At 40.2% G+C, this 24620-nt stretch overlaps 1 protein-coding gene across 1 annotated transcript in view; it reads left to right on the forward strand.

Moving 5' to 3' along the window:
• Nucleotides 1-24620, forward strand: part of LOC102512074 (ATP-binding cassette sub-family A member 17-like) — a 108722-nt gene that overhangs the window by 46034 nt on the left and 38068 nt on the right. The window contains 7 exon segments of the mRNA XM_014562744.2: nucleotides 3675-3847; nucleotides 4833-4976; nucleotides 6821-6950; nucleotides 10176-10330; nucleotides 13455-13625; nucleotides 13958-14168; nucleotides 16097-16247. Coding sequence (XP_014418230.2) covers nucleotides 3675-3847; nucleotides 4833-4976; nucleotides 6821-6950; nucleotides 10176-10330; nucleotides 13455-13625; nucleotides 13958-14168; nucleotides 16097-16247 — 1135 coding nt within the window.

Below are 24620 nucleotides of genomic sequence, written 5' to 3' on the forward strand. Positions count from 1 at the left end.
AGAGGATTAGTGAACTGGACATAGGTTCGAAGAAATAATCTAGAAGGCAGCACAGAAAATTAAAAAGATTAAAAATATGCAAGAAAAGAGTGAGAAGGGCTTACACACATTTTAATAGAGTTCCAATAGGAAAAAAAGAGACTAGGGCAGAGAAAATACATTTGAAGAGATGGTGGCCAAACCTGTTCTAAAACTGGATTTTAGGAAGCTCAGCAAATCCCAAATAAGATTAACAATAAATATACAAGAGACATACCAATATAAAGCTGAACGCACCAGAGGGCAAGAGAAAAATCTTAAAAGTAACCTGAGGGAAAAAGACAAGTTTCTTTTCAAAAGAGCCTAAAGACAGTAGTTTTATACATTGCATAAAATAATAATAATGATAATGATGTCTTTAGGGTTTTTAAAGAGATAGAATTAAAATACATAAGAGGGATTTTGACGCGATAAAGTCAGAAATCAACAGGGATAAATTCTTTCTGGAAGGAGAGTAAGGATATTGATTAACTTTAGACTTTGCTAAATAAAATAGACCTAGTAATTCGTTCCTGAGCCAACCAGGAAAAGGCTAGAAACAGTGTATAACTTTCAAATCTAATAGAGAGAGAATGGAGTAACTAAAAGATTGGCTGGGTCAAGATCAAGGGGGATGGGAAGAGGAATTCTGTCACGTGGCCACTTCAAATGCAAGAGAGACTGAGAAGTCAGGAAACAGGTCCATAATACTTGATGTAGAATGATCATGATCAAACAGATGTGTGGGCAGGGGAAGTTTGCCAAATTCCTTTCACCTATGTTTGAGAGCTCCTTGCTCTCAAACATAATTAAATAAACTGTGGAAAGAAGTAACATCTAACTCCTACCCAATCCAAACTCCAGCAGTTTTTTTTAATGGAACTTGAGCTGATTCTCAAATTTAAATGAGAGTATAAGGACCAAGAATAGCCAGGAGCTCTTGAGGAAGAACAAGGTAAGTAAACTTGTTTTGAACATTGGGGTGCAGGTGTCATCCTGAAGTAGATTTCTTTCTGGATACAAGCCCAGGAGTGGGATTCCTGGGTCATATGGTAAGTCTATTCCTAGTCTTTTGAGAAATCTCCATACTGTTTTCCATAGTGGCTGCACCAAACTGCATTCCCACCAGCAGTGTAGGAGGGTTCCCCTTTCTCCACAGCCTCTCCAGCATTTGTCATTTGTAGATTTTTGAATGACGGCCATTCTGACTGGTGTGAGGTGATACCTCATTGTAGTTTTGATTTGCATTTCTCTGATAATTAGTGATATTGAGCATTTTTTCATGTGCTTTTTGATCATTTGTATGTCTTCCTTGGAGAATTGCTTGTTTAGGTCTTCTGCCCATAGCAGCACTATTTACAATAGCCAAAACATGGAAACAGCCTAAATGTCCATCAGCAGGTGACTGGATAAAGAAGATGTGGTATATTTATACAATGGAATACTACTCAGCCATAAAAACCGACAACATAATGCCATTTGCAGCAACATGGATGCTCCTGGAGAATGTCATTCTAAGTGAAGTAAGCCAGAAAGGAAAGAAAAATACCATATGAGATCGCTCATATGTGGAATCTAAAAAACAAAACCAAAAACAAACAAACAAACAAAAACAAAGTGTAAATACAGGACAGAAATAGACTCACAGACAGAGAATACAGACTTGTGGTTATTAGGGGGGTGGAGGGTGGGAAGGGATAGACTGGGATTTCAAAATTGTAGAATAGATAACAAGATTACACTGTATAGCACAGGGAAATATACACAAAATGTTATGATAACTCACAGAGAAAAAAATGTGACAATGAGTGTGTATATGTCCATGAATGACTGAAAAATTGTGCTAACATTGGAATTTGACACAACATTGTAAAATGATTATAAATCAATAAAAAATGTTAAAAAAAAAGTAAACTTGTTTTGCTGGATTTCGTGATTTATCATAAAGCAATAGTAATTAAGATTATGGTTGACAAATAGACTGATAGAACAGAAAAGAAAGGCCAGACAAATGCATTGTTAAATGTCAGAGATGATACTTCAGAGCAGTGGGATTTAATAAATGATGCTGAAGTAACTAAAGAAACTTATGGAAAAAACTGAAATTGGACTCCTAATTCACACCATACACAGAAATCAATTCCAGTGTCAAAAAACTATAAGGTTTTTTGGAGATGATATAGGAGAGTACATTCATGTACATTCATGTACTTGAAGTAGGAAGGATTTCTTACATAAGACACGAAAATAACTAACCATACAGAAAAGACAGATAAATACGACATTAAAACTAAGACACCATGAAGAGAATGAAAAGAGAAACTACAGAGTAGGAGAAGATACTTGAAACCCATTTAACCTACAAAAGGCTTGTATCCAAAATATTTTAAAATTCGTAAAATCAATTAAGAATCATACTTTGTAGTGAAAAAAAATGGGCAAAAAGACTAGAATAGGTACTTCTTGAAAAAGTATATCCAAATATCTAATAAACATATGTAAGCTAGAAGAAGATGAAATGACATATTTCAAGTGCTGAAAGAATCCTGTCAACTCAGAATTCTATCCAGGGGAAAATTAGGAAAAAATGAAGACTCTCTCAAGTAAACAAAAGTGACAGAATTGATTGCTAGGAGACATCACAAGAAACGTTGAGTTCTTCAGGCAAAAACAATATCATATCAGACAGAAATTTGGATCTACACAAAGGAATTAAGAGCACTAAAAATGGAAAACACAATTTATTCTGTCTTCTGGGAGGTTTTTTTGGCTCTAAAAGAACTGACTATCTAAAGCAAAAACAGTAGCAATGGTGGGGAGGATGTAGCTCAGTGGTAGAGTGCATGCTTAGCATGCATGAGGTCCTGGGTTTGATCCCCAGTACCTCCATTAAATAAGTAAATAAAAACCAAATTGCCTCCCACCCCCCAAAAAATTAAAAGGTGATGCATGCTACCTGCTGTCTGGCAGCAGATGCAGGGTATCTTGGATACTTTAAATGAGAATCTCAGTCAACTTGCATTCAGATCAGACACATGACATCCCATAGGACACTTAACTTTGTGCGCAGCCAGCAATTGGTCCCAAGCCCTTCCTCAGCACTTTCCTTTCTTTGAGGAATATGTATGTATTAAGCACCTGTAGCATGTGAGGCCCTGGGTCACATGTTGGAGATACTGAGATAGAAGATAGTCCCTGGCTCCAAGCTGGGGCCAGCAATAAGCAAGCAGGTTCAAAGTGCAGATGCTCAGGGTTAGCACAGCGTGCCCCAGACGCACGAGGGTTAGGCATGTAACCCGAAGAGAGTGAGTACGCATGCTGACCTTTGAAGTAAGAATCAGCCAAGCAAAGAAAGTGGGGAAGAGCAGGAAGGGCTCTCCAGGAAGCATGTGCAGGAGTGTGGAGATGTGTCTCGGATGAACACATTTCTAGTTCTGCTGCCAACAAACCAGTTTGGCAATAATAAAAATGTTTTATCTCATAGAAGAATCTAACAACTAGCTTTTCCTTTCCTGCGCCTAGCTTGTGTCCCTGAATACCCCAGACACAAATAGTCCAGTCTTCTCATTGGCCTGGCCTCCGACTGCTTGATTGGAAAGTTCTGGTATCTATTTTCTGTCTTCGATGGGGTGACTGTTTTCCTTCCTTTGGAGCAGGCGTGGGCATCCAGTGGAGGAACATGGGCAGTATAAGAGGAGAGCTTAACTTCACTCAGGTGCTGCTGATGCTCCTACTGGACTCCTTCTTGTACGGCTTGGTGGCCTGGTATATGGAGTCCATCTTCCCAGGAAAGTATGGTGCACCCAAGCCTTGGTGCTTCTTTCTCATGGTGAGTGCTGATGCTGTTCTTTTACAGGTTGACAGTAGAGTTTTTACAGCTTGTCATCAATATTCCTGTCCCTCTCTGTGTTGGTTGCAATCTCAAACTCCTGGAAATCTAAGCAGGGTTCTGTAACCTGGATTCACCCCAAGCCTATCAGCTTGTAGTTGCCAAAGAAGCCTAACTAACAAGGCTCAGTTTTCCTGACTCGCCCCACTGCTGATGCCCTATGCAGAGTCCTCCCAAGAATGCCGTGGATGTCTTACATGTGCCTACTCAATGTCAGGCCCTGCATTCTCCCACAGAGTGCCACCCCAACAGGCTAGAGCCCTCAGGACTCTGAGGCCTTTCCTCTTTGGGCTGTTGGAAAGGCCCTGCAGCTCTCTGAGACCTCTGTGACCCCGGAGTGTGGCCAGGGGGCACAGCTTTCATTGACAACCCCATGAAGCTCTCAGAATCACTTCTCCCCTGTGGTGACTTAAATTTTTCTTACAAAGCTGAGCTCATCGTGCCTGATCCCGTCCTCCTGCAGACTCACCCTGACCCTGTCGGAACTGCACAGGTATGCACTTCGGGCCTTGGCAAAGGCTGCTACGCTTGCCCTTCTTGGTATGTGGAGAATTGGGTAGATTGTTAACTCCAGTATTTCTCCAGGCCTCAGCCAACAGGGATGCCAATTGCTGACATGACAGCTTTCCCAGTATGCCAGGAACGTGGATATGAGACATCTTTTGTTGTTCCATCTTCCCTCTGGACCATGGGTTGTAGGTTGAAATGCAGTGTATTAGTAGTGAAGTGAGTCGTGAACAAATTGCTTGACTTCTTCAGGTGCCATTGCGTGTTCGATACCAGGAAGCTCTGGTGGGCGACGCTGGGGTAGGGGTGGGGTTGGCGGGAGGGAAGCATGAGAATTTAATTTGCCAAAATATTTATCTTCCAGAAGAAGAAAGTCAGTTCACCTAAATGTATTTATGTAAGTTGGCTTCCTCTCTAGCCCTCCCACTGGCGTGGACAATCTATATCCCTTACGAAATCAGTGCTAGACTTAGGGAATCCTCAGAAATCTCTGAAAGGCACGTTCATTCAGGAAGAGCCTACCGATTTGATGAAAGGAATTGAAATCCAACATCTATACTAGGTATCAGCTCACAATTCTTCTTCCAAAAACTTGAGAAATGTGCACAGAGGCTTCTGTTTCAGTCTGACAGTGGTTACAAGGTACATTTCATGATAGATTTTAATTCCCTTCTATAATGTTACCCTCAAAATTAGGAGTATAACGTAAAGTGTCCTGTCATAAAGTTAGATGACTGGATGGAGGGTCTAGATGATCTCTCTTGAAACAGTCTTGCATGTGCCAAACACCTCTTGCCAGGGATACCCTGGACCTTAGCCATTGGATGGCTACCTTTGTTTTGCTAGCAGTTTTTACAAAACCACATCAAACAGTAAACCAGATTTCACTGTTGTCTTCCAAATGCAGAACTGTTTGCTCTTTCACCAGTGTTTGCTGAGCCCTGCACTGACTAAGGACTCCCCCAGAAGGATGTCTGGATGTAAGCTCTGTACTCTGGCGTGTCCTCCAGAGCATTATTTTTTTGTTTGGAGTATTCCATTCTTCCAATAGGATGAGCCCAAGGATCGGTGGTATCCTCTGTATGACTGATGCTGTATGACTGATGGTGCAGTCAAAGTGCCAGCTCCTTACTTTGCATCACCTTCCTCTGCCTGCGGGATCAAGTGGATCACATCCTAGCCCAGGGCGTTCATGGCAAGCATGGTCATTCCAGCTCCTTCACATACTGTGGTAGCAGCTGGGGATGCTCCAGGCTTCACCCAATTTACTGTGACTTCAAAAGGCAGGGATTTTGTTTTCTTTTTCCACACAAAAAGCAGGCTGCAGGCTCGTGGTTCTGGCCTGATTTCAGCTGCTCAACAAAGCCGTTCTAGCTCTTTCTGCTCACTTGCTTTCGCTGAGTTTCCCTGGGCCAGTGGAAGCATGTAGCTTTCATCTCTGTGCTTATCAGTTCAGGGTGGCAAGACGGCTGCTACAGCTCATTTATAGGGAAAGACAAGAGCAAAGGGCGTTCTTGTGGAGAGACTTTTTTTCCTTCTTTCTTTTTTGCCCTTCAGTAGATCATCCTATATTCTTACTGCCCAGAAGTCTGTCACATGTCCACCTCTGCAGAAGAGGGACTGAGAAGTCAGGGAAGAGGACTGTCATACTTGATTTAAAATAATCACCACCAAATGGATGTGGGAGGAGAGGAATTTGCCAAATTCCTTTCAGCGGCACTTTGCTCCTAAACACAATTAGATAAATTGTGGGAAGAGGTGCTGCGTCCCACCCAACTATAGTGTCTGCACTCCAGACCTGGAGTCCAGCCTGAATGCAGTCAGACAGGACAGAAACTGTCTGAGGCATATACTGAAGTGTGATGTTGTTTCTGAGAGTGGCACTGTGGGTGATTTTATTTTCTTCCTTATATCCTTACGTATGAATCACTTACACAAAAAGAAAAAATAAATGGTATTTAAAATACTGGAAACATTTGATTTAGAGAACAGGCCTCTCTGGGATTCTCTCCATAGATCAACACCTCCCACAAGAGGCAGGCCCCTTTTTCAGGGGCTTAGCCAGGTAATGCAGAACAAGGTGTGGCTCGAGAAGCAGAGAAAAGATGTTCTGTTTGAGCTCTGAGCCCTTCGTCCTTGAGCTTTGGCCTCTGTGGCTCTGGTGCTGTACTACCAGGTTCCAGAGGCCACAGAGGCCCCCCTGGCATTGCTTCCCAGTCAGGTTCCTCAGTAGCTCCAGGAAGCTAAACTCTGACACAAGGGCTCCTTTTATAGCTGTCCACTTGGATTCCTGCTGATGAACTTAGAAGGGAAGTTGGTGTGGGTGCCCGACCTGTCATAGGTTCTTCAGAAATGCCATGTGTGTGTGCATGTTATATTGTTGGTCATACTCTGGCTTTTTCACAGGTGTTTTACAAGGGAAGGGATGAACACAAAGCAGTCAAAGATCTGACCATGAATCTGTACCGGGGGCAGATCACTGTTCTCCTGGGACACAATGGATCAGGCAAAACCACCACCTGCGGCATGCTCACAGGTACACATGTGGAGTCAGCCCTCCTGAGGAGCTCTGAAGAAACTGTTGAACAGATCTAGATTTTTGGCTCCATTGCCCCTTATTAGATTTCACTGACATTTTTGTCTGTTGTTTATTGTTTGCTTATTTGAGTTTTTTTTTTAACCATCTATGAAGTACCTGATTGTTCACATTATCCTGTACTGGGGAAAAGAAATCTTTGACTCAGTCAGTTGGAGAAACTTAACGTTCATACACCATCAAGAAGCCATGGACACTATTTCGAATGTGTCTTTCCAGGTAGAACTTCCAGGTACAGTGAGGCACCATTAATCTCTCAACCCAACAATTCATCCATTTACTTTTGATTGCCAGGGGCATTTTAGAATGATACCTGGTGAATTATTCTAAAATTATTTGTTTCAGAATAATTTGTATGTCTAAATAATTCTTTTTTATTGAAGTATAGTCAGTTTACAATGTTGTGTCAATTTCTGGTGTACAGCATAACATTTCAGTCATGCATATACCTACATATATTCGTTTTCACATTCTTTTTCATTATAGGTCACTACAAGATACTGAATATAGTTCCCTGTGCTATACCTAAGAAACTTGTTGTTTATCTATTTTATATATAGGCCTAAATAATTATGTCACATTCCATCAACTAAAATAATATTCTGATATTTGAAAACTCATTCATTCAAGAAACATATATTTATTGAAAGCTTAAACTGTAAAGCTCTATATGTGTAAAGCTCTATATGAAACCAGTGAGATGCATTTCCAGATTTCAAGGAGCTCTGAAAGCCAACCAGCTCTTCTGTGTTGCATACCGAACCCCAAACTGCTGGGAAGCTTTGAGCACTTCAGAGTCAGGCTGCCGTGATTCTTCTCAGAGGTTGCCAATGCACTTTCCATTGGAGACATTTGAAGAGCAGCAATATTGTGAAGCTTAGTCTGTGGTGCCTTTGGTATTGGGACTTTAAAAACCAAGTTTCAATCCAGCAGACACACACACTGGGTGGGCTATGGGTGAAGCAGGACTAGGGACTGAACGTGGCCAGTTTCTGGGACTGAGGTGGAGTAGTGTCGCTGGGTGGGTGGTCCTCTCTCAGGTATAGGCACTGCTGCTCCTGGCAGCATGACCATTTAGGAAAGGCCACCCCTCCTATGTAGACTTGTGAGGTCCTCGGTTCCTGCAGGGTGTTCCAGCTAGATGCCGGGCTAAGTGATCAAGGAGGTAAGTCTAGTACGAGCACTGAAAAAGGAGGCCAACTGATGTAAACACTCCACAGGCTCTCCCCTGTTACCTTCCCTTTTATTGTGTTCCCCCATATTCATCACAGTCGTACTCATCCCCTATCGCTCTCCCCAGGATACCTGTTCTGTTAATTTCTGGATCCACAGTGCCTGGGACAGTGCTTGGCAAAGGATAAGCACTCAATAAATATCACTGAATGAATGACTGAATGAGTTAATTAACATAATTGCAAATTCTGCCAAAATGCAGACCATGAATGATACATCAGAGAAACAGTCATGGCTTTCTACCGGAAGTGACAGGGCGTAGAAAAAAGCCAGTGCTGCCCTGGAGAAAGTGACTCCACTGAAGGACACAATGAGATTCAGTAGCCCTGAAGATGCTGAGCTGGAAAGGGAAAACCTGGGTGATTGCTTGGGACAGCAGACATTGAGGGGCTTCTACCTCGTATTGTTTGCAGAGAGGCCCAAAATTTAGTATAGGAATGTTTTGTGTTTTAAGCCCCATTTCTCCACCCAGTAAAGTTATGTGGTTTTTAGTTCTTCTATGAGTTCTTCTACTTAGTTATTCCATTGTTATGATTATGCCTGAGAAGACTTTTACATTCATTGTAGAATAGTATCGCTTTTTTTCCTCAAACAATGATGGATGCTTTATTATCCCAGCCAAAGTGGAAGAACTAAAAACCCCAGTCAGTGGGTAGTCTGGCAGTCAGTATCAAAAACCTTTAAAGTCTTGTCCCCTTTTTGACCTACCAGATCTACTTGTATTGGTTTAGTTAGAAAATAATTGGGGAAGCAGGCAAAATTACATCATATGTTTATACTTATGAAAAATTGCAAGTAACCTAAGTATCTACCAGTGACGGTTGAATAAATAAATAGGATATATTCATAATAGCGAAATCTTAAATATTACATAGATTTTGTTGATGTGGACAAATGGCCTCAATACATTACTGTATGAAAAAGCCAGCTAAAAAACCAAAATTTATATTTTCTCATTTTTTCTAAAGATTAATATGATATGTGAGTCAGCATATGCATAAAAATACATAAAGCTATATAGTACAATATTAACAGTGGTTATGTTTTAATTATGGGACTTGTATAACCTTTGTTTTCTTTCTTTTGTGTGTGTGTGTGTGTGTGTGTGCGCCAATCCAAGTTTTTTTTAATTGAAGTACAGTCAGTTACAAGGTGTCAATTTCTGATATACAGCACAATGTCCCAGTCAAGCAAATATGTCATATATTCATTTTTATATTCCTTTTCATTAAAGGTTATTACAAGATATTATATATAGTTCCTTGTGCTATACAGAAATAACTTTTTTTAAATCTATTTTTATATATAGTGGCTATACCTTTGTTTTCTTATACTTTCTTCTCCAAACCTTGTTGCATAGACATTTATTGCCCCTTTTCAATCTTAAAAATATACTTGGAATAAGAAAATGAGAATAAAGACAAAGATATGCAGATGAGCAGCCAGCCAAGTTTTACACTGACATACCTTTGGTAGGGCATGGAATCATTCATTGGTTCACTGGGATTTATTGGGAATTTATTGGGAACCAGAGATAAATCAGTTATGGATCAGTGCCTTCAAGGATCCCAAGTTAAACCGTTAGATGCCCAAAATACTTTTCTTCTTGATCATTTACTTATGCGTCTATATCATTACTTAATGCTTAATAGCAATGTAATTTGCTTTACAAATGGCTATGTGTGTTTTTTTCACTTAACCCAATTGGAGCTCGTCAAAAGCAGCATCTCCTATCTCTACTATCCCCAAACATCCTTGTACACTGTCATAGAACACAGGCTCCTTGGATGTTACTGACTGACTGTGACAAGAAGAATAGGGTGGTATGTGTGAGAACAAGCAAACAAAGCAGAGGGCATCATTAAGCCTTTGTACTGCTGTGGCTCTGACTGACGATGACTTCAGGATATTATGTCTTCCACTTGCTTCTAGGTCTTATTCCCCCTTCAGGTGGACAGGCATATATCAATGGATGTGAAATTTCGCAAAATGTGGTTCAAATCCAGAAGATCATGGGCTGGTTCCCCCAACATGACATCTTGTTTGATAACTTGACAGTAGCAGAACATCTTTATTTCTATGCTGAGGTGAGTCAGTGGGTGATAGACTTGGGGATGGTAAGATAGCCTGCAGCAGTCTGACTCAACTTGCTCAGAGGGGCTTGACACCTCTTATGGATACTATTCCCTAAACAGTCAGGAAGAGGGATGGGTGTGGCATTTAAGATTTTTGAGTTAAAGAGTTCTAGAAGGTAATTTTAATTTTATGTATTTACTTTTTGGGGAGAAAATTCACATAACATAAAATTCATCATTTTGCTTATTTTACAATGTAAAATTCAATAATTTTAAAAATTATATTCACAATGCTGTTCAACAACCACCACAATTTAATTTCAGAGCATTTTCATCACCTTAAAAAGAAAACTTGGATCCATTAGCAGTCACTCCCCATTATTCCTTTCCCCTAGCCCCTGGCAACCACTAATCTGCTTTCTGTCTCTATGGATTTGACTATTTTGAATAGTTCATATAAAAAGAATCATACAAAATGTGTCCTTTGGTGTCTGGCTTCTTTCACTTAACATAATGTTTTCATAATTTATCCATGTAGTAGCCAGTATCAATACTTCACTCCTTTTAATGACTGAATAATACTCCATTGTATGGAATTGTATGCCACATTTTGGTCATCCTTTCATCAGTTGATGGACATCTGGGTTGTCTGTACCTTTTGGCTTTATGAATAGTGCTGCTATGAATATTAGTCTTCAAGGTTTTGTTTAAATACCTATTTTCAGTTCTTTTGGGTATAGACCTAGGAGTGAAATTTACAGGTCATAAGGTTTAACTCTGCCTTTAACTTTTTCTTTTAACTTTTTGAGGAACTTACATTTTAGTAGCTATGAAATGGTATCTCATTGTGGTTTTGATTTGCATTTTCCTGATGACTAATGATATGAAATGTCTTTTCATTGGCTTATTGATCATTTGTTTATTTCTTTGGAAAAATGTCTATTCAAGTCCTTTGCCCATTTTTCAGTTGGGTTGCTTAGCTTTTTATAGTTGAGTTGTGAGAGTTTTTTTTTATATATTCTAGATACTAGACCATTACCAAATATATGATTTACAGAAAATTTCTCCCATTCTGTGAATTATCTTATCCCCTTGTTGATAATGCTCTTTGATGCACAAAAGTTTTAAATTTTGACAAAATTCAATTTATCTATTTTTTCTTTAGTTGCTTATGCTTTGGATGTCATATTTTAAAAAACACTGCCTAGGATTTACACCTATGTTTCTTTCTAAGAGTTTCATAGTTTTAGCTCTTACATTTAGGTCTTTGATTCATTTTGAGCTGATTTTTTTTACATGGTGTGAGGTAGGGGTCAAATTCATTCTTTTGCACGTGGATAGCCAGTTGTCCAGCACCACTGGACATGAGAAGACTATTCTTTCCCCACTGAATGGTCTTGGCACATATATGGTCATGTCTGGGAGAGTCTCAAGTGAAAAGCTTCTGTGTCCTCAGAATGCATCACCCTCCTAAGCACATCACTATATAGAGGGTAACTCACCTAAGATTCAAGTGTCCAGTTTTTATTGGAGTTTCATTATGTAGGCATGAATGATTGAATCATGGGCCTCATGACTGAACTCAATCTGCAGCCTTCCCCTGCTAGCAGGTTGAGAGGTCAGATTGATATCATGGCTCAAAACCTCAACCCTCTAATCACATATGTTGGTCTTTTGGGTGCAACCAGCCCAGATCCTGTGTCACTTCATTAGCATAAATTCAGGTGTGGCCTGAGGGTACTACCATAAATAACAAAGACACTCCTATCATTCCAAGGATTTAGAGGCCCCTCCCAGTAACTGGGGACAAAGGCCAGCCAGATTCTTTATTATATCATACTTACCCATTGATTTTCTTTTAATTGAAGTACAATCAATTACAGTGTCAATTTCTGCATGCATATACATATATATTCATTTTCATATTTTTTCATTAAAGGTTATTACAAGATATTGAACATAGAAAAACTTTTTAAAATCTGTTTTTATATATAGTGGCTATCATTTGTAAATCTCAAACTCCCAAATTTATCCCTTCCCCCTCTTTCCCCAGTAACAGTAAAATTGTTTACTATGTCTGCAAGTCTGTTTCTGCTTTGTAGATGAGTTCATAGTGTCCCTTTCTTTTTTTTTTTTAGATTCCACATATGAGTGATATCATATGGTATTTTTCTTTCTCTTTCTGGCTTACTTCACTTAGAATGACGATCTCTAGGTCCATCCATGTTTCTGCAAATGGCATTATTTTATTTTTATATATTGACCTTCCCATGCATTCCTGGGATAAATCCCACTTGGTCATGGTGTATAATCCTTTTAATATGCTGCTGTATTTAATATTATTAAGTCATATATTTACATGGTTCAAAATGCAAAAGCCTTTTGTCCATCCCTTTCCCTGGTGGTAGTAAGTTTCTTATGTATGTTTCTTGTGTATAGTTTATGTATATACAGTAGTCCCCCCACCTTATTCCCAAGGGATTCATTCCAAGACCACCAGTGGATGCCTGAAATCTCAGATGATATCAAACCCTATATATACTACTTTTTCCTATATGTACATACCTATAACCAAGTTTCATTTATAAATTAGGCACAGTAAGACATCAACAGCTATAACTAATAATAACATTGAACAGTTGCAACAATATACTGTAATCAAAATTACGTGAATGTGGTCTCTCTCTCTCCAAATATCTTACTGTACTGTACTTACCGGTTTCCTTGTGTTGATGTGAGATGATAAAACTCCTATGTGATGAGATGAAGTGAGGTGAATGAGGTAGGCATTGTGATTTGTATTAGGCTCTTGACCTTCTGATGTATCTTCAGAAGGAGGCTTACCTGCTCCAGATGATCCCAGATCACCAAGTCATGATGATGTCGGTGTTGGGGATCCTGAGCAGGACAGAGCAGAATGACATGAGATACCAGGGTTCAAGATACTCACAGTGGTGCACAATTTAAAATTTATGAGTTGTTCATTTCTGGAGTTTTTCATTTAATACTTCCAGACCACAGTTGACTGTGGGGAAACCTCAGATAAGGGGGGACTACTGTACAAGCAAAATGTCTGTTGGGTGGGCCAGCCTCCCATCAGAAGCCCCTGCCAGATCTCTGTCCCCTGCTGTTTCAGCTGAAAGGCTTGTCGCACCAGAAGTGCCCTGAAGAAGTCGAACGCATGCTGCACGTCGTCAGTCTGGAGGACAAGCGGGACTCCCGGAGCAGGTTCCTGAGAGGTTCGATGAGGCACAAGCTCTCCATCGGCATCGCCCTCATAGCACGCCCACCCACCTTGGGCGTGGACGCCATCTCTAGGAGGGCCATCTGGGCCCTTCTTCAGGGGTACAAGGGCAGCGGGGCCTGGGATCCTGGCCAGGGCCCCCACAGGCAACAGACAAACATGTTGAGCAGCAGGGTCCAGAAGTATTGCCTTCTAGCTCCCATTTGGCCTGGGCTTGCTGCAGGCCTGCCAGCCATGGCCCAGGCACCTCAGCCCTGGATGCCCTGGATAGGCAGTTTGGTGGATGGTACTGCTGCATCTTCGTAGACCTCAAGCCACACAGGGCCTATAGCCCAGCAGTCTGGGCCTGGAACACGGCTCTGCCATCATCACAAGGCTGTTCCTCTGCCCTCCAGGTGCTGATGCTGGATGAACCCACCTTGGGCATGGACGCCATCTCTAGGAGGGCCTTCTGGGCCCTTCTTCAGCAGCACAAGACTGACTGCACCATCCTGCTGACCACCCACTTCATGGATAAGGCTGATCTGCTGGGGGACCGCATCACCATCATGGCCAAGGGGGAGCTGCAGTGCTGCGGGTCATTGCTGTTCCTCAAACAGAAAAATGGTGAGCGGCCAGCAGTGGGCAGTGGGGCGGGGTCTGTTTCATGTAGGGTCAGCGTTGTTGGTCCCGTGTGCTGGACAAAGTGCCCACTGTTAACTTTCCTGAAAGGCCCTGAGATCAGACAGGGAGAGGCCTTTTCTAGATGTACTGTTCTGCTGCCTCTGGACAGAGACCCAAGGCCCCAGGCAGAAGGAGTTGTGAGAATGAGGAAGGAATAAAGCAAAAAGAATGTCTGAGAATGGGAGTCAGAAGGCCTGTGATTGAGTTCCACTCTGCAAGGTTACTGCCTCTTCATCCTGGTGGCCAAATTGATCCATTCTTTTTTAGCCTTAGTTTGCTCATCTATACAGTGGAGATTAAGATACCATGTTCCTCAAAGAGTGAGATAGTGCATGCAAAATTGTGAGTTATTTCCACAACTGGTTGTACTCCTCATTGGCGTCCGACCACAGACATCCTCCCCTGTTGTCCTTGACTCCATACCTCTCGGTTTCCTCTTATGTCTCTGGCTGCTCCTTTGCATCACCTCTAAACATGGAAGTGCCTCAGCTGCTTCACTTTTTCTTTAATGCCCACTGACTTAGTGATCTCATCCAGTGTCCTGGCTTCTCTGTGCTGAAAACTGTATGTATCTCAACTGAACTCCAGGTTTGTGTATCTAACTGCCTACTCCACACCTCCACGTAGATGGTGAATGGACCTGTCAGACTTGTCCAAAGCCTGTGCAGAGCTGAGCTCCAGCTCTTTACTACCAAGCCCTCTCCCCCACAGTAAAGCAGCTCTGTTCTTCTAGAAGCTCGATCAAAACCTTGGAGGCTCCCTGATCCTCTCTCATAGCCCGTATCTGATCCATCTGCAAACCCTAATGACCTTACCTTCCTCCCATCTCTACCACTTGCTAGCACCCTGGTCCAGGCCTCCATCCCCCTACCTAGATTATTACAATTGCTTTCTAAGCCACCCCTAGCCTCTGCCCTGTTGTCAGAATGAGCATGTCACTTGCTGAGTCCTCCAGTGACTTTTCGTCCCACTGGGAGGACAAGTCAGAGCCCTTGGCCTGGTCCTGTTACCCCGACCGCACTTCCTAATGCTCTTCCGCTTCCTTGATCTGCTCCTGCCTCATGGCCCCGTGCTGAACCAGCACGCCAGGCCTGCTCCTTCCTCCAGGCCTGCGTGTTGCCATGCCCTCTCCTCTTCCGCAGGTCTCCAGTCCTTATACAGATGTCACAGTGAGGCCTTCCTCGTGACCCTATTTAAAATCACAATCCCTGATACTCTGTATCACCTTCCTTGTTCATCTGTCTCCTCAGCACTTGTCACTAATAGTCTATATTTTTTGCTTATCTGTCTCACATCCCTTTAGTAAAAGCCCCTTGAGAGTAGGGATTTTTGACTATTTGGTCCACTGCTATATGCTCAGTACCTAGAAGAGTGCCTGTCACATCATAAGAGCTCAATAAGTGTTTGTTGAATGACTACATTGCTAGCAATGTAGTAACAAGCATTTCTAGTAATTTCTGAAAGAATGTTTAGGATACCATAAGGTAGCTATCCTCAAAAACACAATTTGATTATGATAGAGGTATCTTTATTCTTAACCTTACTGTTCAAGGCCCCTGTCTACTAAGTTTTCACTTCCCCACATTAGTTATCCCTGAAAGGGAGTGTTGCCGTTAATGCAACCTTTCTTTGTGTTGCCTAGCATTGCTAAATGTGCTATTATCACCTCCCAACCATGGAATAGAAGGTAAGACTCTTAAGAATAGCATTACAGACCTTCAGAGGCATGTTCTTTGTGGTTTAAATTTGACTCCATGGGGCCCTCCAGCTTTTCTTCCCTGTGTCCAGAGCTGTCCTTTTCTAAGCTACAGAACACTAAATGTGGCTATAAAGAGTGAACTTGTTTCATGATCTTTTAAATGTTGTTTCAGGTGCAGGATATTATATGACTTTAGTGAAAAAACCTGATTGTAACACAGAAATGGTTTCTCATCTGATTTGTCATCACATACCAAATGCAATTTACCAGCCTAGCACTGGAGAAGAAATAACATTTATACTTCCTCAAGAGAGCACGCACAGGTATGGACCCAAGAGGACTGGAGTGATAGCTTGCATGTACCGGATGTCCCTGCCCTCACCAAGGGCACTATTCTGTAGTGGTCTGGATCCTCGGGCCTTTGGTACTTCCTAGAAAGACACCGCATCGGGGGGTGCACCTGAAAATACAGGACTCTGATCATGTCACTTCCCTCCTTAAAAACCCTTGATGGCTCCAGGTTACCTTCAAGTTAAAGTCAAATTCTTTAATACGGCTTTACAGGGGCCCTTGATTGCGGGAACTCTAATTACCTGCACCTGAGTAACTGAGCTTAGATGAAGATTTTACTTGATTTTCCATTAACTTACAACAGGCCCCTGTACAACACAAGTTTGAACCGGGTAGGTCTGTTTATACATGGATTTTTTTCTTTTTTTCTTTTTTCTTTTTTTAGCACCTTTATTGTGGTAGATTCCTTTACAGTAAACGACATATATTTCAGATGTACAATTTGATGAATTCTGATAGATGTACACACCAATGAAACCACTACCACAATCAAGATAGCTAACATTTCCATCACTACCCAAGAGGTGCTAATTTCAAATTCCCAATTTATCCCTTCCCACCTCCGTTACTCCCTGGTAACCATAAGGTTGTTCTCTATGTCTGTGAGTCTGTTTCTGTTTTGTAGAGAAGATCACTGTGTCTTTTTTCTCATATTCCACATATAAGTGATATCATATGATATTTTTTATTCTCTTTCTGGTTTACTTCACTTAGAATGACAGTCTCCAGGTCCATCCATGTTGCTGCAAATGACATTATTTTATTTTTTATGGCTGAGTAGTATTCCATCATATCTATCTATCTATCTATCTATCTATCTATCTATCTATCTATCTATCTATCTCATCTTTATCTAGTCATCTGTGGATGAACATTTTGGTTGTTTCCATGTCTTGGCTATTGTAAATAATGCTGCTGTGAACATTGTGGTGCATGTTTCTTTTTGAATTATGTTTTCCTCTGGGTATATGCCCAAGAGTGGGATTGCTGGATCATATAGTTTTTTAAGGACCATCCATACTGTCCTCCATAGTGGCTGTACCAATTTACATTCCCACCAATAGTGTAGGAGGGTTCCTATTTCTCTACACCCTCTCCAGTGTTTATCATTTGTGGACTTTTTAATGATGGCCATTCTGACTGGTGTAAAGTGATAGCTCATTGTAGGTTTGATTTGCATTTCTCTAACATCTCTCTTACTGATGTTGAGCACCTTTTCATGAGCGTGTTGGCCATCTGGATGTCTTCTTTGAAGAGATGTCTATTCAGGTCTTCTGCCCAATTTTTGATTGTTTTTTTTTTTTAAATTAAGCTGTATGAGCTATTTGTATATTTTGGAAGTTAGTCCCTTGTCAGTTGCATTATTTGCAATTATTTTCCCATTCTGTAGGTTGTCTTTGATTTGTTGATGGTATCCTTAGCTGTGCAAAAGCTTTTAAGTTTAATTAGATCCCATTTGTTTATTTTTGCTTTTATTTCCATTACTTTAGGAGTTGGTTCAAAAAAATATTCCTGTGATTTATGCCTATGTTTCCCTCTAGGAGTTTTATAGTATCTGGTCTTACATTTAGGTCTTTAATCCATTTTAAGTTTATGTTTGTATATGGTGTTGGAGAATGTTCAGTCTTTTACTGGTAGCTGCCCAGGTTTCCTAGCACCACTTGTTGAAGAAATTGTCTTTTATCCATTGTATATTCTTGCCTCCTATGTCATAGATTAATTGACCTTAAGTATGTGGTTTATTTCTGGACATTCTATCCTGTTCCATTGATCTGTGTGTCTGTTTTTGTGCTGGTACCATACTGTTTTGATTACTACAGCTTTGTAGTGTAGTCTGAAGAGAGCATGATTCCCCCAACTCCGTTCTCCTTTTTCAAGACTGTTTTGGCTATTTTTGGAGTACAGGTCCTTTGCCTCCTTGGGTAGGTTTATTCCTAGGTATTTTATTCTTTTTGGTGTGAAGCTAAACAGTATTGTTTTCTTAATTTCTTTTTCTGCTACTTCGTTGTTAGTGTATAGAAATGCAACAGATTTCATTATATTAATTTTGTATCCTGCAACTTTACCAAATTCATTGATGAGCTCTAGTAGTTTTCTGATTGCTTCTTCAGGTTTTTCTATGTATAGTATTATGTCATCGATGAACAGTGACAGTTTTTCTTCTTTTTTGATTTGAATTCCCTTTATTTCTTTTTTTTTTTCAATATCCACCATAGGGGACTATTTATTTATTTATTTATTTTCTCTATCCCTTTACTTTTTTAAAGTTTATTTATTTATGTATTTATTTTACAATACCATACTTGTAAAAATTGAAATATAGTTGATGTACAATATATGTTACAGGTGTACAATATAATGAGTCACAATTTTTAAAGGTTGTACTCCATTTACAGTTATTATAAAATGTTGGCTATATTCCCATGGTGTAAAGTACATACTTGTAGCTTAATTTTATACCTGATGGTTTGCACCTCTTACTCCTCCACCTCCATCTTGCCCCTCCCCCTCCCCTCTCCCCACTGGTGAACGACTAGTTCCTTCTCTACATCTGTGAGTCTGCTTCTTTTCTGTTATATTCACTAGTTTGTTGTATTTTTTTAGATTCCACGTGTCAGTGATATCTTACAATATTTGTATTTCTCTGTCTGACTTATTTCACTTAGCATAATGCCCACCAAGTCCATCCGTGCCATACATCAGAAACTAATGTGACATTTTAAATCAACTGTACTTCAATTAAAAAGCAAACAAACAACAACCCATTTAAAATATGGGCAGAAGAACTGAACAGACATTTTTCCAAAGGAAATGCTGATGGCCAATAGGAACATAAAAAGCTGCTCAGCATCACTAATATCAGGGAAATGCAAATCAAAATCACAATGAGACACCATCTCACACCTGTCAGAATGGCCATCATCAAGAAGAACACAATAACAAATGTTGGTAAGGATGTGGAGAAAAGGGAACCCTTGTACACTGTTGGTGGGAATGTAAATTGGTGCAGCCACCATGGAAAACAATATGGAGGTTTCTCAAAAACCCCAAAACAGAACCACCATATGGCCCAGCAGTTCCACTCCTGGGCATATACCTGAGAAAAACAAAAACATTAATTCAAAAAGATACATACACCCTGCTATTTATAGCAGCATTATTTATAATTGCCAAGACACAGAAGCATCTCAAGTGCACATCAATAGATGAATGGATAAGTAAGATGTGAAAAATAATGTGACAATGAATATATGTATGTTCATGTATAACTGAAAAATTGTGCTCTACACTGTAAATTGACACAACATTGTAAACTGACTATAACTCCATAAAATAAAATTAAAAAAAATAAGATGTAGCATACACATGCAATGGAATACAACTCACCCATAAAAAGGAAGGATATTTTGCCATTTGTGGCCCTTCATTTGCTTTTTTTTTTTCACTTCAAAAACCAGAATTTTATTATTGGCATAAACATTTCCATTGCATCAAAACAGCAAAATACCTAGAAATAAACTTAACCAAGGAGGTTACTTATATTCTGAAAACTGTAAAACATTGGTGAAGATAATTAAAGATGATACAAAGAAATGGAGCAATATATTGTGCTTTTGGATTGGAAGAATCAACCTTATCAAAATGACCACACTACCCAAAGCAGTCTACAGATCCAATGCAACCCCTGTCAAAATAGTCATGACATTTTTCACAGAACTAGAACAAACAATTCCAAAATTTATATGGAACCAGCAAAGACCCTGAATTGCCAAAACAGTCTTTTGTAGGTCTTTTTTTTCTCTTTCTTCATTTTGTTCTCTTTTCTTGTGATTTGATGACTAGAGAAGTTCTTTTAAGATTTGTTGTAAAGCTGGTTTGGTGGTGCTGAATTCTCTTAGCTCTTGTTTATCTGTGAAGCTTTTGATTTCTCCATCAAATCTGAACAAGAGCCTTGCTGGATAGATATTCTTGGTTGTAAGTTTTCCCCTTGCATCACTTTAAACATATCATGCCACTCCCTTCTGGCCTGTAGAGTTTCTGCTGAAAAATCAGCTGATAACCTTATGGGACTTCCCTTGTATGTTATTACTTGCTTTTCTTTTGCTGATTTTAATATTTTCTCCTTATCCTTAATTTTTGTCAATTTAAATACTATGTACCTCAATGTGTTCCTCTTTCGGTTAATCCTGTGTGGAACTCTGCTTCCTGGACTTGGGTGACTGTTTCCTTCCCCAAGTAAGGGAAGTTTTTGGCTATTATCTCTGAATATTTTCTCAGGTCCTTCCTCTCCCTCTGCTCTCTCTGGGACCTCTATAATGTGAATATTAGTGTGCTTCGTGTTGTCCCAGAGCTCTCTTAAACTTTGCTCATTTTTTTCTTTTTTCTTTTTTCTGTTCTGTGGTAGTGATGTCCACTAATCTGTCTTCTAGTTCACTGATCCATTCTTCTGCCTCATTTAGTCTATTCTTGGTTTCTTCTAGTGTGTCATTCATTTCAGTGATTTTATTCTTCAACTCTGTTTGGGTATTCTTTATATTTTCTAATTCTTTGCTAAAAACTTCCCTCTGTGCATCTATACTTCTCCTGAGTTCTCTGGACATCTTTGCCATAATTACTCTAAACTCTTTCTCAGATAGATTGTCTGTCTCCTCATTGCTTATTTCTTCTGGCATTTTTATCTTGTGCCTTGGCCTGAAAGATATTCCTCTGCCGCCTCTAATTGTCTAACTTTCTATTTGTATTTTTTTAACATATTTTTTATTGAGTTATAGTCATTTTACAATGTTGTGTCAAATTCCAGTGTAGAGCACAATTTTTCAGTTATACATGAACATACATATATTCATTGTCACATTTTCTTTCGCTGTGAGCTACCACAAGATCTTGTATATATTTCCCTGTGCTACACAGTATAATCTTGTTTATCTATTCTGCATATGCCTGCTTTTAAGTGGGTTAGTTACATTTCTCAACCTTGGAGAAGTGGCCCTCTGTGGGAACATCCTATGGGTCCCAGTAGTACACTCCTCTCTTGTCATCCAAGGTTCTGGGTCCAGCTGGTCCCAGGGTAGAGTCTGGCCTGCGTTTGCGAATTCCTTCCACAAGCTTTGGGATTGTTGTTTTCTTATGTCAGGTATCTGCCCCCTGGTGGATGAGGCTAGACCAGAGGCTTATGCAGTTTTACTGGCAGGAGGAGCCAGTGCCTGCCCACTGCTGGGTGAAGCTTGGTCTTGGCCCTCTGCTGGGTAGGGATGTGCCTAAGGGCGCTGTCTAGAGGTGGTTCAGGGCTCAGGAAGTCTGCTGATGGGTGGGGCTGCATTCCCACCCAGTATGATGTTTGGCCTGAGGCTTCCCAGCACTTAAGCCTACAGGCTGTTGGGTGGGGCTAGGTCCAGGTTCAAATGACTCAAGCAAGATGTTAGCCTCCAGGAAGAGCTCATGTAGATGAACACTCCCTGAAAGTCTGCCACCAGCTTTTATGTCCCCAGGGTGAGCCACATCCACCTCCTACCTCCCCAGGAGACCTTCCAAAACCAGCAGGTAGGTCTGGCTCAGGTTCCTGTGAAGTCACTGCCTCTGCCCTTGGACCAGGTGTGCACGAAATTTTGTGCGCGCTTCCCAAGGGAGTGAAGTCTCTGCTTCCCTCAGTCCTGTGTTGCTCTTGGAGTTAAGCCCCACTGGCCTTCAAAACCAGATGTTCTCGAGTCTCCTCCTCCAAATGCCGGAACCCTGGCCTGGGGAGCCTGACATGGGGCTCAGAGCTCTCACTCCGTGGAAGGGCCTCTGCAACTTAATTATTCTTCAGCTTGTGGGTCACCCACCCGGAGGGTATGGGGCCCAATTATAAGGCAAGCACACTTTTCCTACCGTCCCACTGAGATTCCCTCTTTATGTTTCCAGTTGAAGAGGATCTTTTTTGCTAGATTCCAGTCTTTTTTTTTTTTATGGTTGTTTAGCAGTCAGTAATGGTTTTGTTGTAGTCATGAAGAGAGGCCATACATGCATTTTTTTCAATAAATAGGTTACTATGGCACTACACTATCCCTCTTTGGTTAAATTCATGGATGCAGAACATTAGATATGGAGGATTGACTATAAAGTTACAAGCTCACTTTGGATGTGGGGAGGGAGTAGAGATCAGCACTGTAATTATTTTAGACCACAGATTGGGTCCCAACACTTCCCTCTCTCCTTCTCCCCAGTCTCTATGATGCTTTCAGATAGGAATCTTACCTTATTCTTCATCAAGAAAATAAAACCACCTAACAAGAACTCTGTTTTATCCCTATCACAAACCTACAAACCTGCTTGCTTCCACACTCATTTTTCTCTTTCTTCCATCTTTTTACAGCTAAGAACGCGGTCATTTTCCTATCAAAGACTCATCCTTCAACACCAGCTGAAGATCCCAGCCACCTCATCTTGTCAAGAGTTCACTTCTTTGATTATTTCCTCTCTCATCTACATCACCAGCTTCTCTCTCTTTGGATCATTTCCATGAACATATTAGCAAGCTCTGGAGAAACACCCTCTTGAGCCTGCCTCTCTTTCCAGCCACCACTTCAATGCTCTGCAGCCCTGCACAGCCCAACTCCTCTAAAAATGTGCTAAGCATGTTGCCTACTTTATCTCATCACCCATGCATTTCTCAGTCTACTTCACAGTGGCTTTTACACCCTTCCATCCAAACTGGAAAAATGTCTATTCAGGTCTTCTTCCATTTTTTAATCAGGTTGTTTGTTTGTTTGTTTGTTTGTTTGACATTGAGTTGTATGAGCTGTTTATATATTTTGGTTATTAACCTCTTATCAGTCATAATCAGTTACAAATATTTTCTTCCATTCAGTATGTTGTCTTTTTGTTTTGTTGATGGCTTTCTTTGCTGTGCAAAAACTTTTGAGTTTAATTAGGTACCATTTGTTTATTTTTACTTCTGTTTCTCTTGCCTTAGGAGACAGATCCAAAAAAGATAGTGCTGATTTATGTCAAAGAGTGTTCTGAATATGTTCTCTTCTAGGGATTTTATGGTTTCCAGCCATACAGTTAGGTATTTAATCTATTTTGAGTTTATTTTTGTATATGGTGTGAGAAAATGTTCTAATTTCTTTCTTTAACTTGTACCTGTCCTATTTTCCTAGCACCACTCAGTTAAGAGCCTGTTTTTCCCTATTATGTATTCTTGCTTCCTTTGTTGTAGATTAATTGACCATAACTGTGTGGGTTTATTTCTGGGCTCTCTGTTCTATTCTGTTGGTCTACGTGTCTGTTTTTGTGCCAGTACCAAACTATTTTGATTTCTGTACTTTTGTTTGAAATCTCCAAGCTGTTATTCTTTCTCAAGATTGATTTGGCTATTTGGGGTCTTCTGGGTTTCCATACAGATTTTAAAATTATTTGGTCTAGTTCCGTGAAAAATGCCATTGGTTATTGATAGGGATTGCACTGAATCTATAGATAGCCTTGGGTAGCATGGTCATTTAAAGAATAATAATTCTTCCAATCCATGGACATTGTTTATCTTTCCATCTGTTTGTGTTGTCTTCAATTTCTTTCATCAGTGTCATAGTTTTCCAAGTACAGGTCTTTACCTCCTTAATTAGATTTGTCCCTAGGTATTGTATTCTTTTTGATGTGATGGTAAATGGGGTTGTTTTCTTAATTTCTCTTTCTGATCGATTTGTTGTTAGAGTATAGAACCACAACAGATTTCTGTATGTTAATTTGTATCCTGCAACTTTACCAAATTCATTAATGAGCTCTGGTAGTTTTTTGGTGGCATATTGAGGATTTTCTTTTTATAGTATTATGTCATCTGCAAACAGGTTTTACTTCTTCCTTTCCAGTTTGGATTCCTTTATTTCTTTTTCTTATCTGATTGCTGTGGGTAGTACTTCCAATACTATGTTGAGTGAAAGTGGCAAGAGAGGGCATCCTTGTCTTATTGCAGATCTTGGAGAAAATGCTTTCAGCTTTCCACCATTGAGTATGATGTTAGGTGTGGGCTTATCATAGATGGCCTTAATTATGTTGAGGAATGTTCCCTCTTATACCCACTTTGTGGAGAGTTTTAATCATAAATGGTTATTGAACTTTATTAAAAAGCTTTTTCTGCATCTATTGAGACGATCATATGATTTTTATTCTTCAGGTTGTTAATGTGGTGTATCACATTGATTTGCGAACATTGAGCCATCCTTGCATCCTTGGAATAAATTCTGCTTGATCATGTTGTATGATCCTTTTAATGTATTGCTAAATTTGGTTTGCTAATATTTTGTTGAGGATTTTTGCAGCTGTGTTCATCTGTTCTATTGGCCTGTAATTTTCTTTTTTTTGTGTGTGGT

Source organism: Camelus ferus, chromosome 18, assembly GCF_009834535.1.
Source record: "Camelus ferus isolate YT-003-E chromosome 18, BCGSAC_Cfer_1.0, whole genome shotgun sequence".
Lineage (NCBI taxonomy): Eukaryota > Metazoa > Chordata > Mammalia > Artiodactyla > Camelidae > Camelus > Camelus ferus.